General features: G+C 36.5%; 1 protein-coding gene across 4 annotated transcripts in view; it reads right to left on the bottom strand.

Moving 5' to 3' along the window:
- SPICE1 (spindle and centriole associated protein 1) overlaps window positions 1-19,666 on the bottom strand; it is a 101,346-nt gene that overhangs the window by 42,056 nt on the left and 39,624 nt on the right. For all 4 annotated transcript variants that reach the window (XM_037835574.1, XM_037835575.1, XM_037835573.1 and 1 more), the window contains exons 6-7: window positions 5,224-5,330; window positions 2,108-2,223 (exon numbers count right to left, since the gene is read on the bottom strand). In XM_037835574.1, coding sequence (XP_037691502.1) covers window positions 2,108-2,223; window positions 5,224-5,330 — 223 coding nt within the window. The remainder of the gene's footprint in view (window positions 1-2,107; window positions 2,224-5,223; window positions 5,331-19,666) is intronic.

The raw sequence follows: 19,666 nt of genomic DNA on the forward strand, positions 1-19,666 counted from the left end.
GCACTCAACTTTATGAAGAGGAAGGTATTTAACCCCAAACAATTTAAGACACTTAAACAAGAATGCAAAGAGAAACAGATAGAAACACCCTAATAATAGACTTTATTAGGGTTAGGGTTAGGGTTAGGGTTAACCCTAACAATAGGAGACTTTAATATACCACTCTCAGTATAAGCCAGTGGCAAAAATAAGTAGGGACACAGAATATATATATCTTATATCTTATATCTTATGAGTATACCTGGTCAATAGAGAATATACCTTCTTCTCAAGCACACACATGGAACATTTCCAAAAATTTGATCATATATTAGGTCACAAAGAAAACATCATTAAGTTCCACAAATAGAAATAATAAAACCCACACCCTGAATGTAATGTAATAAAAGTAGAAATAAAAAAACAAAGAGGCTCTCCCAACTGTAATTTTTTTAAAAAACTTCTATTAAACAATGCTTAGGTGAAAGGGAAAATACATATCGAAACTTCTGAATTTCTAAAATTACAAAAATACTACATATCAGAATGTATGGTATACATTTAAAATGATGATCTGAGAAAACTTCAGAGCCTTAAGCATGTTTATCAATCAATAATAAAAGAATGAAAATACATATGTTAAATTCCCAACTCAAAAAGCTACAGAGAGAGTAACAAAGTAAACAAAAAGAAAGCACAAGGAAGGAAATAAAGATAAAAACAAAAATGAATGAGGCAGAAAACACAAAAACAGTAGTTCAATTAATAAATCAAAATCCTGGTTCTTTGAAAAATTAACAAAACAAAAAAGCCACTTACTGACAACTTTTAAAAAGAGATCAGAACCCAAATAAACAAAACAAGAAATGACAAGGGGAAGTAAGTACCAACACTGAAGAATTTTTTTTTTTTAAGTATAGAGATTATTTGCACATCTCTATGGAAAGATACGAGAAAACCTAGATGAAATGATAATTTCCTAAGAAAATATTATTTACAAAAATTTACCTGAGTAAAAATGAAAAGCTTAAATCATCCAATCGCTGAAAAAGAAAGAAAGCAACAGGGAAATTCTACCAAACCTTCAAAGAATAATAGTCTCAAAGATATGTAAATTTTCCAGAATCTAAAACAATGGAAAAATTTCCAGATTCTTCTTACAAGATCAAGCATATTATTGTTACCTCAACCTGGTAAAGACTGAACACACACAAAAAATAAATGACCAATATCATTTATAAATATTAATGCAAGAATACTAAACATCATATTTCAAACAACATCCAACACCACATTAAGGAAAAGAATAAACCAAGGCCAAGGAAAATTTATTTCAAGAATTTTGCAAGAAGAGTTCAATATTAGGATACCCATAATATAATATACCATATTAATAGACCTAAGGCAGAAACTCGTATGATAAAACTATAAATGTTGAAGAAGTCTTTGACAAAATTCAACACTCATTTCTGATAAAAACACTCAGGAAAACAGAAATCCTTAACATGGTAAAGCATATAGACATCAGTACTAAAGCCAACATTTTACTAAAGAGGGCAAAAATGGAGTGATTTTCATAAGATCAGGAAAAAGGCAAGGATGCCCATTATTTTAGCCATGCAATAAACAAAAGAACCAGACAGAGGTCTAAGACTTAGAAAACAATTTAGCATAATGACCATAAAGAATACTATTGGGATACCTGGAGAAATGTGAATAAGGTCTGTGGATTAGATAATAGTACTGAATCAATTTAAGTTCCTGATTTTAGTAATTTTACTGTGATTGTGTAAGTGAATGTTCTTTTTCTTGGGAAATACACACTTAAGTATTTAGGGATATAGGAATATGAAGTATCTAGGTTATTCTCAAATGATTCTTTGAAAATATATGTGCGAGACTGTATGTGTGTGTGTGTGTACAGAGAGAGAGAACTGAATCTGGGTGAAGCGTATACATGCATTTTCTGTATTATTTTTACAACTTTTTTGTATGTTTGAAATTATCTAAAAATAAATACTTTAAAAATATAATCCCAATTAATAAAAAGATGATGCAATAAACAAACATTTGAAATGAATTTGAAAAAAAGGGGAGAGTTCTAGATATTTATACCACATATACATACCTTTCTGTGTTTGTATTCAACTGCGAGTTTAGAGAGCTATCCAACTCATTTTCACTTTCTTCTGACTGGCTGTCAACAGTTCCTTCTTCTCCTTCATCTTCTACTTCATTGAGAGCCTATGTCAACACAACAATAAAAATAACATCACAAATTGGTTATACTTACTCTCTCCCCTCCCTCTGTCCCTCTCTCTCCCCTTCCCCGCTCCCCACCCCACCCCACCCCCACCTCTTTCATTCTTTCTTCCTGTGGTAACAGAAGAGAGGCCCCTTGCCCCAAGGCTAATCTCTTCACAGGTGGTTTGGAACCCAAATCCTCTCACCTCCTTTCACTTCATCAAGTGTCTCCTCTCTCTTTTGTATCATCAACCTCTCTCTCTGTATTGACTTCACCTCATCAACATTTAAATATGGCAACCCATCTCCCATCTTACCCTGAAGCCATACTCCCTCAAATTATCTTCTCAAACTATCTATCTTCTTTTCTTCACCACCAAACTTCTTGAAATGTATCCCCACTTCTCATTTACCATCCATGCCCTGAAACTTGGCTTCTACTCTACCACTCCACTCTAAGTGTTCCCCTCAAAGTCAACATGAACACATTGTTCCTCAATCGAATGAATATTTTTCAGTCTTTACCTTTCCTCACTTCTCTGACTCATAAGACATTAATCACCACTCATTTCTTTCCTTTAAAATCTTCTTGATAAATTCTCCCTTTCATTTACATGATACCATATTTTCTTGGAGTTTCTTCTATCCTTCTGATCATTCCTTCCCAGTTTCCTTTATTGGTTCTTCCTTTTCTACACCTCTTTGAACCTTTCCTCCTCTCATCTGACCCACTTTCTGAGTGATCTGATTTGAGTCCAGAGTTGCAACTACAAGCCAAATGCTATTCATTTCCCAGTCTCTGTCTCTACCTAGATGTCTCTTGAGCTCTGGACATTCATATCCAACTGTCCTAAAAATAATGCTAGTAGAACATCCCACAAACATTCAACATGTCCAAAACTGAACATCTTCCTAAGCCTCTCTATATATTCTTCAAGAAACCTTGTCCTTACCATTATGACCACAAATCCAGAATCATCTACTCAGATGTTCAAGTCAGCAAATAAGGAGTCATCCTTCTTTCTAATCCCTCACATCTAATCAATCACCCAATCCTGTCAAGTCTAACTCTTTTTAATCTCACTCTAGTCTATCTTTCTACCCCTCTACCTCCTTCCCTACTGCACTGCTTTGAGTCAGGCCATCTTACCATTTCACATTAAAATTTCAACCTAAATCTTCTAAGCAGACACAATTTCCAGTCTTTCCCTCCCCAATTCATCTTCCATACTAAACCCAATCTCATGACTCCACTCTTCTTAAAATCCTTTAGTGGCAATACTCTTGATTTCAGGTTCCTTAGCCCATTCTGACCTAACTTCTACCTGTCTAACTTCAGCTCTTGCCACTTCCCCACCAACATCACAGAGACCATGCCTTATTAATCCAGTATCCCAGCATCTAATGTAAGGCCTGAAATATTGCAGTATATAAAATGCATGAAGAATCAGTGAATAAATTTATTCTCACTCACTCATATTACAGATGAAGAAAGGAGGGCCCAGAGAACTTATGTAATGCAGCTACATTTCATTTCATCTTTTCTTCATAACTCAAAGTTATCTATAACATCAATTTCTTTCCTGATGTATAATGGTCCTCTGTTTAAGTTGTCTTCTCTCCCCTCCTTCACTGTCATTTCTCTCTGCTATCTCTGGGTTTACTTTGAGAAGCTTACCTTGTTGTTTTAAACTGTTATCAGCTGTAAATTGAGTTAGAACTGAAACCAGCTAGCTAAATTACTTATATCAGTAACCTTAATTTGAAATTCTACTATTAACCTAATAGACTCACATCTGAGGAGAAACTCATCTCTTTTAAAAAGCATAAGATATGACTGCTTTATTCCAGCATTCTGGGATGCATTTGCACTTGTTTCCATGTTCCGGATGATTGACAGTACTTCAAGTTTGATTGTCAAACAAATATGGCGCTATGCTATATAATTTATTTAAATAAATGTTAAGTCTTGAGTTAAGCTTATATATAGCAATAAAATGTTCTAGCTTAATTCTATTTATGATTATCTGAAAGCTAGCTTTTCAATAAGGGCCAAAACACAAATTGTTTTTGGCTATGGTCATGGCTAGTGGGTTTTGGCTATCTAAAATATGTGTAATATTCTATTTAATTGACTTTCTAAGTAAAAGACAATATACTTAATATATGTTTGATGATTCTAGACCTTGTAATTTCCCGGGATCATCATGCTAATTGTTGATGACTCTCCTTTATTTTGGTCATAGTGGATCCAAATAATTCAGAAAATTGCGCTAAACAGCTAAAGAGCCCTAGTCATTTCTTAGAAGTTGTTTTATTTTAGTTTTAAATTCTTCATAGGCTTTTTAAAAATGTTTATCTTGAAACTCTAAATATTTTGATCAATTAAGAGTTTCAATTACGTTAGGATATAGCTAATTCATGTTTTATTACTGTAATATGTATTTCCATGTAACTGGTCAATAAATTCCAAGTCTCCCTGGGCAGCTTCTTTTTAAATATACTAATAAATCAGAAGGGACTAACATTTAAGAACAATGTTCCTAATTAACCTATCTCAGCTGACTCTTGCTATAACCATATCAGGTATATATTCTATTCCCATTTAACAACCAAAAACCAAAAACCAAAAAATACACTTAGTGCCAACTCAAAAACCTTCAGATATCAACTCCAGACAGCCTAGGCTTGAAATCCATCTCTGATGCTAATTAGTTATGTGTTCTTCTACAAGTCACTTAATTTTTCTGAGCCTCAGTTTCTCCATCTATTAAATGAGGATAAGAGTATAAACCTCCTAGGTAAGCACTCAACAAATATCAGCTGTTATTATCCAGTTTTATCTAATTTATTACAAATGTTACTCACAGAAAGTGCAATATGCTTAAGTAAGAGGAATTCTAGCAGCCACAACTTTGCATTTGTTGATATTTAAGCTTTTAAGATGTTTACAACAATGCCTACATCAACTCAAACTTAATTTTACCATGAGCACATTACCTGAGGGTCTACAGCAGATTCACAAAGGATGGACTGGGTGACAGGGTCTTGATTTGCCACAATGGGACCCTGAGAGGAATCAGGAGCTACTGTTACATTTGGAAACCCTGCAGAAGGAAATAAGTCATAATTATGTTGTTTAATTTGATTAAGTTGACTTCACATGAGCTATACAATATCCATCAAGTTGCATCATCACATGGAAATCTTTTTTTTTCAAGAAGTTTTATTAAGATATAACTGACATAGCATACAATTCATCTACTTAAATAATACAATTCAATGGATTTTAGCATATTCAGAGATAGGTACAACAATCACCATAGTCAATTTCAGGACATTTTGATCACCTCACAAAGAAACTCAATACCTTTCAGCTGTACCCCACCCCACCCCCCCATTCTCCCATTCCCCTCCCAGCCCTAAACAACCATGGATCTACTTTCTGACTCTATAGATTTCCCTATTCTGGACTTTCATATAAATAGACTCTCATAATATGTGGACTTTAGTGACTGGCTTATTTCACCTTGCATAATGTTTTCAAGGTTCATCTAAGTTGCAGCATATATCAATACTTCATTACTCTATATGGCTGAATAATATCCCATTGCATGGAAATACCACATTTTGTTTATGCATTCATTTGTTGGTGACTATCTGAGTTGTTTCCACCTTTTGACTATTATGAGTAATGCTGCTATGAACATTCATGTACAAGTTTTTGTGTGGACATAGGTTTTCATTTCTCATGGGTAGATAATTAGGAGTAGAACTGCTGGGTCATATGGTAACTCTAGGTTCAATTGTTTGAGGAATTGCCAGACTGGCAATACCGTTTTACACAAACATCAGCAGTATATCAGAGTTCCCACTTCTCCACATCCTCACCAACACTTTGTATTACATGACTTTTTGTTCTAGTCATCCTAGATGGTATGAAGTAATTATCTCAAGTTTGTTTTATTTGCATTTACCTAATGTCTACCGATGTTGAGCATCCTTTCATGCACTTATTGGCAACTTGTATGTATCTCTTGGACAAATGCCTATCAGGTCCTCTGACTATTTTTCTTTTTTTTTTTTTAATTAGAAAAGCTGTAAGTTTACAGAAAAATCATGCAAGAAGTACAAAGTTCCCATATACACACCATCACACACACACAGCCTTCCCTGTTATTAATATGTTGCATTAGTGCAGTACTTTTCATTATAACTGATGAAACAATATTATTATAATTATACTATTAACTATCCCATAGTATACAATAGAATTCATTATTCGTATTGTACAGTTCTATGGTATTTTAAATTTTAACTCTGGTAACATACATACAACACAAAATTTCCCATTTTAACTACTTGCAAGTATATAATTCAGTGGTGTTAATTACATTCACAGTGCTGTGCTAACATCACCACCATCCATTACCAAAACTTTTACATCACCTTTCCAAACAGAAACTTTACACCATTTAAGCATTAACTCCCCATTCCATACCCCTCCACCTGGGCCCCAGGTAACCTGCATTTTAGTTTCTGACTTTAAGAATTTGTATATTCTAATTATTTCATATAACTGAGACCATACAATATTTGTCCTTTCGTATATGGCTTAGTTCATTCAACATGAAGTCTTCAAGGTTCATCCAAGTTGTAGCATGTATCAGAACTTCATTCCTTTTTATGCCTTAAGAATATTCCATGGCATGTATATACCACATTTGGTTTATCCATTCATCTGCTGATGGGCACTAGGGTTGCTTCCACATTTTGTGCTGTGTACATCATTGTGAATGTATCTGTTCAAGTTTCTGCTTTCCATTCTTTTGGGTATATTCCTAGAAGTGGGACTGCGGGTCATATGGTAATTCTATACTTAACTTTCTGAGGACCACCAAATTGTTCACCACAGAAGCTGCACCATTTAACACTCTCACCAACAAAGAACAAGTGTTCCGGAGGCGGGGCAAGATGGCGGACTGGTGAGCTGTATGTTTTAGTTACTCCTCCAGGAAAGTAGGTAGAAAGCCAGGAACTGCGTGGACTGGACACCACAGAGCAATCTGACTTTGGGCATACTTCATACAACACTCATGAAAATGTGGAACTGCTGAGATCAGCGAAATCTGTAAGTTTTTGCGGCCAGGGGACCCGCACCCCTCCCTGCCAGGCTCAGTCCCGTGGGAGGAGGGGCTGTCAGCTCCGGGAAGGAGAAGTGAGAACTGCAGTGGCAGACCTTATCGGAAACTCATTCTACTGATCCAAACTCCAACCATAGACAGACTGAGACCAGACACCAGAGAATCTGAGAGCAGCCAGCCCAGCAGAGAGGAGACAGACATAGAAAAAAACAGCATGAAAAACTCCAAAATAAAAGCAGAGGATTTTTGGAGTTCTGGTGAACATAGAAAGGGGAAGGGCAGAGCTCAGGCCCTCAGGCTCATATGCAAATCCCGAAGAAAAGCTGATCTCTCTGCCCTGTGGACCTTTCCTTAATGGCCCTAATTGCTTTGTCTCTTAGCATTTCAATAACCCATTAGATCTGTGAGGAGGTCCCTTTTTTTTTCTTTCTTTTTTTTTTTTTTTTAAATCCTTTTTTCTTCTTCTAAAACAATTACTCTAAGAAGCCCAATACAGAAAGCTTCAAAGACTTGCAATTTGGGCAGGTCAAGACAAGAGCAGAACTAAGAGAGCTCTGAGACAAAAGGCAATAATCCAGTGCCTGAAAAAATTCACTAAACACCACAACTTCCCAAGAAAAGGGGGGTGTCTGCTCACAGCCATCATCCTGGTGGACAGGAAACACTCCTGCCCATCGCCAGCCCCATAGCCCAGAGCTGCCCCACACAACCCAGTGTGACGGAAGTGCTTCAAATAACAGGCACACTCCACAAAACTGGGCGTGGACATTAGCCTTCCCAGCAACCTCAGCTGATTGTCCCAGAGTTGGGAAGGTGGAGCAGTGTGAATTAAGAAAGCCCCATTCAGCCATCATTTCAGCAGACTGGGAGCCTCCCTACACAGCCCAGCAGCCCAGAACCGCCCTGGGGGGACGGCACTCACCTGTGACATAGCACAGACATCCCTCAACAGAGGACCAGGGGGTGGACGGCCTGGAAGAGGGACCCACTTGCAAGTCTCAGGAGCCATACGCCAATACCAAGGACTTGTGGGTCAGTGGCAGAGAAAAACTGTGGCAGGACTGAACTGAAGGATTAGACTATTGCAGCAGCTTTAAAACTCCAGGATCACCAGGGACATTTGATTGTTAGGGCCACCCCCCCTCCCTGACTGCCCAGAAACACGCCCCATATACAGGGCAGGCAACACCAACTACACACACAAGCTTGGTACACCAATTGGACCCCACAAGATTCACTCCCACACTCACCACAAAGGCACAGCAGGGGAGAACTGGCTTGTGGAGAACAGGTGGCTCATGGATGCCACCTGCTGGTTAGTTAGAGAAAGTGTACTCCACGAAGCTGTAGATCTGATAAATTAGAGATAAGGACTTCAATTGGTCTACAAATCCTAAAACAACCCTATCAAGTTCAGCAAATGCCAAGAGGCCAAAAACAACAGAAAATTATAAAGCATATGAAAAAACCAGATGATATGGATAACCCAAGCCCAAGCACCCAAATCAAAAGATCAGAAGAGACACAGCACCTAGAGCAGCTACTCAAAGAACTAAAGATGAACAATGAGACCATAGTACAGAATACAAAGGATATCAAGAAAACCCTAGAAGAGCATAAAGAAGACATTGCAAGACTAAATAAAAAAATAGAAGATCTTATGGAAATTAAAGAAACGGTTGACCAAATTAAAAAGATTCTGGATACTCATAGTACAAGACTAGAGGAAGTTGAACAACGAATCAGTGACCTCGAAGATGATAGAATGGAAAATGAAAGCATAAAAGAAAGAATGGGGAAAAAATTGAAACAATCGAAATGGACCTCAGGGATATGATAGATAATATAAAACGTCCTAATATAAGACTCACTGGTGTTCCAGAAGGGGAAGAAAAGGGTAAAGGTCTAAGAAGAGTATTCAAAGAAATTGTTGGGGAAAACTTCCCAAATCTTCTAAACAACATAAATACACAAATCATAAATGCCCAGCGAACTCCAAATAGAATAAATCCAAATAAACCCACTCCGAGACATATTCTGATCACACTGTCAAACACGGAAGAGAAGGAGGAAGTTCTGAAAGCAGCAAGAGAAAAGCAATTCACCACATACAAAGGAAACAGCATAAGACTAAGTAGTGACTACTCAGCAGCCACCATGGAGGCAAGAAGGCAGTGGCACGATATATTTAAAATTCTGAGTGAGAAAAATTTCCAGCCAAGAATACTTTATCCAGCAAAGCTCTCCTTCAAATTTGAGGGAGAGCTTAAATTTTTCACAGACAAACAAATGCTGAGAGAATTTGCTAACAAGAGACCTGCCCTGCTGGAGATACTAAAGGGAGCCCCACAGAAAGAGAAACAAAGAAAGGACAGAGAGACGTGGAGAAAGGTTCAGTACTAAAGAGATTCGGTATGGGTACAATAAAGGATATTAATAGAGAGAGGGGAAAAATATATATGACAAACATAAACCAAAGGATAAGATGGCTGATTCAAGAAATGCCTTCACGGTTATAACGTTGAATGTAAATGGATTAAACTCCCCAATTAAAAGATATAGATTCGCAGAATGGATCAAAAAAAATGAACCATCAATATGTTGCATACAAGAGACTCATCTTAGACACAGGGACACAAAGAAATTGAAAGTGAAAGGATGGAAAAAAATATTTCATGCAAGCTACAGCCAAAAGAAAGCAGGTGTAGCAATATTAATCTCAGATAAAATACACTTTAAATGCAGGGATGTTTTGAGAGACAAAGAAGGCCACTACATACTAATAAAAGGGGCAATTCAACAAGAAGAAATAACAATCATAAATGTCTATGCACCCAATCAAGGTGCCACAAAATACATGAGAGAAACACTGGCAAAACTAAAGGAAGCAATTGATGTTTCCACAATAATTGTGGGAGACTTCAACACATCACTCTCTCCTATAGATAGATCAACCAGACAGAAGACCTATAAGGAAACTGAAAACCTAAACAATCTGATAAATGAATTAGATTTAACAGACATATACAGGACATTACATCCCAAATCACCAGGATACACATACTTTTCTAGTGCTCACGGAACTTTCTCCAGAATAGATCATATGCTGGGACATAAAACAAGCCTCAATAAATTTAAAAAGATTGAAATTATTCAAAGCACATTCTCTGACCACAATGGAATACAATTAGAGGTCAATAACCATCAGAGACTTAAAAAATTCACAAATACCTGGAGGTTAAACAACACACTCCTAAACAATCAGTGGGTTAAAGAAGAAATAGCAAGAGAAATTGCTAAATATATAGAGACAAATGAAAATGAGAACACAACATACCAAAACCTATGGGATGCAGCAAAAGCAGTGCTGAGGGTGAAATTTATAGCACTAAATGCATATGCTAAAAAGGAAGAAAGAGCCAAAATCAAAGAACTAATGGATCAGCTGAAGAAGCTAGAAAATGAACAGCAAACCAATCCTAAACCAAGTACAAAAGAAATAACAAGGATTAAAGCAGAAATAAATGACATAGGTAACAAAAAAACAATAGAGAGGATAACTATCACCAAAAGTTGGTTCTTTGAGAAGATCAACAAGATTGACAAGCCCCTAGCTAGACTGACAAAATCAAAAAGACAGAAGACCCATATAAACAAAATAATGAATGAAAAAGGTGACATAACTGCAGATCCTGAAGAAATTAAAAAAATTATAAGAGGATACTATGAACAACTGTACAACAAACTGGATAATGTAGAGGAAATGGACAATTTCCTGGAAACATATGAACAACCTAGACTGACCAGACAAGAAACAGAAGACCTCAATCAATCCATCACAAGCAAAGAGATCCAATCAGTCATCAAAAATCTTCCCACAAACAAATGCCCAGGGCCAGATGGCTTCACAGGGGAATTCTACCAAACTTTCCAGAAAGAACTGACACCAATCTTACTCAAACTCTTTCAAAACACTGAAGAAAATGGAACACTACCTAACTCATTTTATGAAGCTAACATCAATCTAATACCAAAACCAGGCAAAGATGCTACAAAAAAGGAAAACTACCGGCCAATCTCCCTAATGAATATAGATGCAAAAATCCTCAACAAAATACTTGCAAATCGAATCCAAAGACACATTAAAAAAATCATACACCATGACCAAGTGGGGTTCATTCCAGGCATGCAAGGATGGTTCAACATAAGAAAATCAATCAATGTATTACAACACATTGAAAATTCAAAAGGGAAAAATCAAATGATCATCTCAATAGATGCTGAAAAAGCATTTGACAAAATCCAACATCCATTTTTGATAACACTTCAAAAGGTAGGAATTGAAGGAAACTTCCTCAATATGATGAAGAGCATATATGAAAAACCCACAGCCAGCATAGTACTCAATGGTGAGAGACTGAAAGCCTTCCCTCTAAGATCAGGAACAAGACAAGGATGCCCGCTGTCACCACTGTTATTCAACATTGTGCTGGAAGTGCTAGCCAGGGCAATCCGGCAAGACAAAGAAATAAAAGGCATCCAAATTGGAAAAGAAGAAGTAAAACTGTCATTGTTTGCAGATGATATGATCTTATATCTAGAATACCCTGAGAAATCGACGATACAGCTACTAGAGCTAATAAACAAATTTAGCAAAGTAGCGGGATACAAGATTAATGCACATAAGTCAGTAATGTTTCTATACACTAGAAATGAACAAACTGAAGAGACACTCAAGAAAAAGATACCATTTTCAATAGCAACTAAAAAAATCAAGTACCTAGGAATCAACTTCACCAAAGATGTAAAAGACCTATACAAAGAAAACTACATAACTCTACTAAAAGAAATAGAAGGGGACCTTAAAAGATGGAAAAATATTCCATGTTCATGGATAGGAAGGCTAAATGTCATTAAGATGTCAATTCTACCCAAACTCATCTACAGATTCAATGCAATCCCAATCAAAATTCCAACAACCTACTTTGCAGACTAGGAAAAGCTAGTTATCAAATTTATTTGGAAAGGGAAGATGCCTCGAATTGCTAAAGACACTCTAAAAAAGAAAAACGAAGTGGGAGGACTTACACTTCCTGACTCTGAAGCTTATTATAAAGCCACAGTTGTCAAAACAGCATGGTACTGGCACAAAGATAGACATACAGATCAATGGAATCGAATTGAGAATTCAGAGACAGACCATCAGATCTATGGCTCACTGATCTTTGATAAGGCCCCCAAAGTCACTGAACTGAGTCATAATGGTCTATTCAACAAATGGGGCTGGGAGAGTTGGATATCCATATCCAAAAGAATGAAAGAGGACCCCTACCTCACACCCTACACAAAAATTAACTCAAAATGGACAAAAGATCTGAATATAAAAGAAAGTACCATAAAACTCCTAGAAGATAATGTAGGAAAACATCTTCAAGACCTTGTATTAGGCGGCCACTTCCTAGACTTTACACCCAAAGCACAAGCAACAAAAGAGAAAATAGATAAATGGGAACTCCTCAAGCTTAGAAGTTTCTGCACCTCAAAGGAATTTCTCAAAAAGGTAAAGAGGCAGCCAACTCATTGGGAAAAAATTTTTGGAAACCATGTATCTGACAAAAGACTGATATCTTGCATATATAAAGAAATCCTACAACTCAATGACAATAGTACAGACAGCCCAATTATAAAATGGGCAAAAGATATGAAAAGACAGTTCTCTGAAGAGGAAATACAAATGGCCAAGAAACACATGAAAAAATGTTCAGCTTCACTAGCTATTAGAGAGATGCAAATTAAGACCACAATGAGATACCATCTAACACCTATTAGAGTGGCTGCCATTAAACAAACAGGAAACTACAAATGCTGGAGGGGATATGGAGAAATTGGAACTCTTATTCATTGTTGGTGGGACTGTATAATGGTTCAGCCACTCTGGAAGTCAGTCTGGCAGTTCCTTAGAAAACTAGAAATAGAATTACCATTCGATCCAGTGATTGCACTTCTCGGTATATACCCGGAAGATCGGAAAGCAGTGACACGAACAGATATCTGCACGCCAATGTTCATAGCAGCATTATTCACAATTGCCAAGAGATGGAAACAACCCAAATGTCCTTCAAGAGATGAGTGGATAAATAAAATGTGGTATATACACACGATGGAATACTACACGGCAGTAAGAAGGAACGACCTCGTGAAACATATGACAACATGGATGAACCTTGAAGACATAATGCTGAGTGAAATAAGCCAGGCATGGAAAGAGAAATATTATATGCTACCACTAATGTGAACTTTGAAAAATGTAAAACGAATGGTTTATAATGTCGAATGTAGGGGAACTAGCAATAGAGAGCAATTAAGGAAGGGGGAACAGTAATCCAAGAAGAACAGATATGCTATTTAACGTTCTGGGGATGCCCAGGAATGACTATGGTCTGTTAATTTCTGATGGATATAGTAGGAGCAAGTTCACAGAAATGCTGCTATATTATGTAACTTTCTTGGGGTAAAGTAGGAACAGGTTGGAAGTAAAGCAGTTATCTTAGGTTAGTTGTCTTTTTCTTACTCCCTTGTTACGGTCTCTTTGAAATGTTCTTTTATTGTATGTTTTTGTTTTTTTTTTTTTTAAATTTTTTTTTTCCATACTGTTGATTTAAAAAGGAAAAAAAGGTTAAAAAAAAAAAAAAAGGAAAAAACAAGGGAAAAAATATGTAGTGCCCCCTTGAGGAGCCTGTGGAGAATGCAGGGGTATTGGCCTACCCCACCTCAATGGTTGCTAACATGACCACAGACATAGGGAACTGGTGGTTTGATGGGTTGAGCCCTCTACCGTAGGTTTTACCCTTGGGAAGACGGTTGCTGCAAAGGAGAGGCTAGGCCTCCCTATAATTGTGCCTAAGAGCCTCCTCCCGAATGCCTCTTTGTTGCTCAGATGTGGCCCTCTCTCTCTAGCTAAGCCAACTTGAAAGGTGAAATCACTGCCCTCCCCGCTATGTGGGATCAGACACCCAGGGGAGTAAATCTCCCTGGCAACGTAGAATATGACTCCCGGGGAGGAATGTAGACCTGGCATCGTGGGACAGAGAACATCTTCTTGACCAAAAAGGGGATGTGAAAGGAAATGAAATAAGCTTCAGTAGCAGAGACATTCCAAAAGGAGCCGAGAGGTCACTCTGGTGGGCACTCTTACGCATAATTTAGACAACCCTCTTTAGGTTCTAAAGAATTGGGGTAGCTGGTGGATACCTGAAACTATCAAACTACAACCCAGAACCCATGAATCTCGAAGACAATTGTATAAAAATGTAGCTTATGAGGGGTGACAATGGGATTGGGAAAAGCATAAGGACCACACTCCACTTTGTCTAGTTTATGGATGGATGAGTAGAAAAATAGGGGAAGGAAACAAACAAACAAACAGTCAAAGGTACTCAGTGTTCTTTTTCACTTCAATTGCTCTTTTTCACTTTAATTATTATTCTTGTTATTTTTGTGTGTGTGCTAATGAAGGTGTCAGGGATTGATTTAGGTGATGAATGTACAACTATGTAATGGTACTGTGAACAATCAAATGTACGATTTGTTTTGTATGACTGCGTGGTATGTGAATATATTTCAATAAAATGAAGATTAAAAAAAAAAAAAAGACAAGTGTTCCAATTTCCCACTTCCTCTCAAACACATTATTTTCCGTTTATTTTAATAGTAGCCATTCTAGTGGGTGTGAAATCATATCTCATTGTGGTTTTGATTTGCATTTCCATAATGGCTAATGATGTTGAGCATCATTTTTATGTGCTTATGGGCAATTTGTATATCTTCATTGGAGAAATGTGTACTCAAGTCTTTTGCCCATTTTTTTACTGAGTTGTTTGTCCTTTTGTTATTCACTTGTGGAATTTCTTTATATATTCTGCATATTAAACCATATGTGGTTTCCAAATAGTTGTACCCATTCTGCAGGATGTCTTTTTATTTTCAGGACAAAGACCATTTATATGCAAAAGTTTTTAATTTTGAAGAAGTTATATTAATCCATTTTTTCTTTTGTTGCTCATGCTTTTGGTGTAAAGTCTAAGAAACCATTGCCTAACACAAGGTCTTGAGGATGTTTTACAGCTACAGTTCTTATATTTAGGTCTTTGACCCAATTTGAGTCAATTTTTTATATGGTGTGAATTTTGCATATGGATATTCCGTATTCCCAGTACTATTCGTTGAAGAGACTATTCTTTCCCCATTGAGTAGACTCACCAACTCTTATCAAAAATCAGTTGGCCACTTCAGTCCCTCGGCTGATCTCTTGATAGGAGGGCTAACTCTGAGGAGCAGCAAATGAAGAGTCAATTTGCAAAGACTGTAAAAGGTGTTTTTTGTATTGGTTTGTTTTTTTTAACTTCCTGGCACTCAAAGAAATCTCTGTCAAATAACTAGCTGGATACAAATATAAGGAACAGACAGCTCAGGGACTAAACCCCAGAATTAACATATTAAAGTATTAAAAATATACAGTGTGCAACAAAAGAATATAAAGCAAGCAAAGAAAGAAGAAATAATGGCCCATTCAAAAGAACTAGATAAAAATTAAGTAAGCATCAAGGATGAAGACCAGACTTTGGACAAACTGGATGAAGACTTAAAAAAAAAATGATTCCCAATATGCTCAAGGAGATAAAGGAAAACACAGATAAAGAGCTAAAAGATATCAAGTAAATGATGAGTGAACGATACGAGAATCTCAATAAAGAAACCAAAATTAAAAAGAAAAAAAAAACATAAATATTGCAGTTGAAGAACACAATAACTGAAATGAAATATTCCTATAGAGTTTCAAAAGCTGGAGTTGGCCAAAGAAAGAATAAGTGAATACAAAGACAAGACATTTAAAATGATTCAGGTTGAGAAGCAGCAAGAAAAAAAACACTGAAATAAAAATGAACAGGCCTAAGAGATCTGTTGGACAGCATTAAGCATACCAATATATGCATTATGGGAGTGCCAGAAGGAGAAGAAAAGCAAAAAGGGCAGAATGAAGATTTACAGAAATAGTGGCAGAAAACTTTTCCCAAATTTAATTGAAGACATGAATATGCACAGTCAAGATACCCAACGAATCCCAAACAATAAAAACAAAAAGCGAACCATGCTCAGACACACAGTAACCAAACTATCCAACAACATGGACATGGAAACGGTTATGAAAACTGCAAGGGAAATAATCCCAATAAGATTAAGTGCCAATTTCTCATCAGAAAACATGGAAACACGACAACTGCGGACAAAATATTTAAAATACTGAAAGAAAAAAAATGCCAACCAACAATTTTATAGCCTGCAACACTGTCTTTCAAAAAAGAGGAAAAGATTAAGATATTCCCAGATAAACAAAAGCTGAGGGAATTCCTCACAATTAGACTTACCCTACAAACAGTGCCTCACGGTAGTTCTTCAGACTGAAAGAATAGGACACTAAACATGGATTGAAGCAGCAAAAAGAAATAAAGACCTCTGGTAAAGGAAATCTATGTTGGTAACTATAAATATCATAAATATGTATTAATATTTTTTGGTATGTATTCCACTTTTTACTTTTTACGGGTTCTAAAACAGAAATGCATAAAAAGTAATGATAAATCTATACTTTTAGACATACAATAGAGTGATATTTGTTCAAATAGGTAGGGGATGGAAGGTATAGGAACAGTGTTTATGTATGCTACTGAAGTTAATTTGGTATCAAAATAAACATGATTGTTACAGATTTCAGATGTTAAATTTAAGCTCCATTGTTGCCACAAAGAAAATATATGAGAAATACACACAGAGGGAAATGAGAAAGTCTCAAAATGATACATTACCAAAAATCAAATGAATATGAAATCAGGAATTAACAGAAAAACTGAGAGACAGAAAAGGCATAAGACCTACAAAGACTAAACAGCAAGAAAGCACTGCACCATCGAGCTTATTTAAATAGAAATGTATTTAACTCTCCAGTCAAAAACAGGTTGGCAGTGAAAATCGAATCCAAAGACACATTAAAAAAATCATACACCTTGACCAAGTGGGGTTCATTCCTGGCATGCAAGGATGGTTCAACATAAGAAAATCAATCAATGTATTACAACACATTAACAAATCAAAAGAGAACAATCAAATGATCATCTCAACAGATGCTGAAAAAGCATTCGACAAAATCCAACATCCCTTTTTGATAAAAACACTTCAAAAGGTAGGAATTGAAGGAAACTTCCTCAATATGATAAAGAGTTTATATGAAAAATCCACAGCCAGCATAGTACTCAATGGAGAGACTGAAAGCCTTCCCTCTAAGATCAGGAACAAGACAAGGATTTCCGCTATCACCACTGTTATTCAACATTGTGCTGAAAGTGCTAGCCAGGGAAATCTGGCAAGACAAAGAAACAAAAGGCATCCAAATTGGAAAGGAAGAAGTAAAACTGTCCTGGTTTGCAGGTGATATGATCTTATATCTGGAAAACCCCGAGAAATTGATGATATAGCTACTAGAGCTAATAAACAAATTTAGCAAAGTAGCGGGATACAAGATTAATGCACATAAGTCAGTAATGTTTCTATATGCTAGAAATGAACAAACTGAAGAGACACTCAAGAAAAAGATACCATTTTCAATAGCAACTAAAAAAATCAAGTACCTAGGAATAAACTTCACCAAAGATGTAAAAGACCTATACAAAGAAAACTATCTAACTCTACTAAAAGAAATAGAAGGGGACCATAAAAGATGGAAAAGTATTCCATGTTCATGGATAGGAAGGCTAAATGTCATTAAGATGTTAATTCCACCCAAACTCATCTACAGATTCAATACAATCCCAATCAAAATTCCAACAACCTACTTTGCAGACTTGGAAAAGCCAGTAATCAAATTTATTCAGAAAGGGAAGGTGCCTCAAATTGCTAAAGACACTCTAAGAAAAAAAAACCAAAGTGGGATGACTTACACTCCCTGACTTTGAAGCTTATTATAAAGCCACAGCTGTCAAAACGGCATGGTACTGGCACAAAGATAGACATACTGATCAATGGAATTGAATTGATATAGATCCCCAGATCTATGGCCGACTGATCTTTGATAAGGCCCCCATAGTCACTGAACTGGGAAATTACAGTCTTTTCAACAAATGGGGCTGGGAAAGTTGGATATCCATATCCAAAAGAATGAAAGAGGACCCCTACCTCACAATCTACACAAAAATTAACTCAAAATGGATGAAAGATCGCAATATAAAAGAAAGTACCATAAAACTCCTAGAAGATAATGTAGGAAAACATCTTCAAGACCTTGTATTAGGTGGCCACTTCCTAGACTTTCCACCTAAAGCACAAGCAACAAAAGAAAAATAGATAAACAGGAACTCCTCAAGCTTAAAAGTTTCGGTACCTCAAAGGAATTTGTCAAAAAGGTAAAGAGGCAGCCAACTCAATGGGAAAAAAATTTTGGAAACCATGTATCTGACAGAAGACTTATATCTTGCATCTATAAAGAAATCCTACAACTCAATGACGATAGTACAGACAGCCCAATTATAAAATGGGCAAAAGATATGAAAAGACAGTTCTCTGAAGGGAAATACAAATGGCCAAGAAACACATGAAAAAATGTTCAGCTTCACTAGCTATTAGAGAGATGCAAATTAAGACCACAATGAGATACCATCTCACACCAATTAAAATGGCTTCCATTAAACAAACAGGAAACTACAAATGCTGGAGAAGATGTGGAGAAATTGGGACTCTTATTCATTGTTGGTGGGACTGTATAATGGTTCAGCCACTCTGGAACTCAGTCTGGCAATTCCTTAAAAAACTAGATATAGAGTTACCCTTTGATCCAGCGATTGCACTTCTCGGTATATACCCAGAAGATCTGAAAGCAGTGACACAAACAGGTATCTGCATGCCAATGTCCATAGCAGCATTATTCATAATTGCCAAGATAGAAACAACCCAAATGTCCTTCAACAGATGAGTGGATAAAAAAATTCTGTATATACACATGATGGAATACTACGTGGCAGTAAGAAGGAATGATGTCGTGAAACATATGACAACATGGATGAACCTTAAAGACATAATGCTGAGCAAAATAAGCCATGCACAAAATGAGAAATATTATATGCTACCACTAATGTCAACATTGAAAAATGTAAAACGAATGGTTTATAATGTAGAATGTAGGGGAACTAGTGATAGAGAAAAATTAAGGAAGGGGGAGCGATAATCCAATAAGAACAGATAAGCTATCGTGG

Source organism: Choloepus didactylus, chromosome 1 (genome assembly GCF_015220235.1).
Source record: "Choloepus didactylus isolate mChoDid1 chromosome 1, mChoDid1.pri, whole genome shotgun sequence".
Lineage (NCBI taxonomy): Eukaryota > Metazoa > Chordata > Mammalia > Pilosa > Megalonychidae > Choloepus > Choloepus didactylus.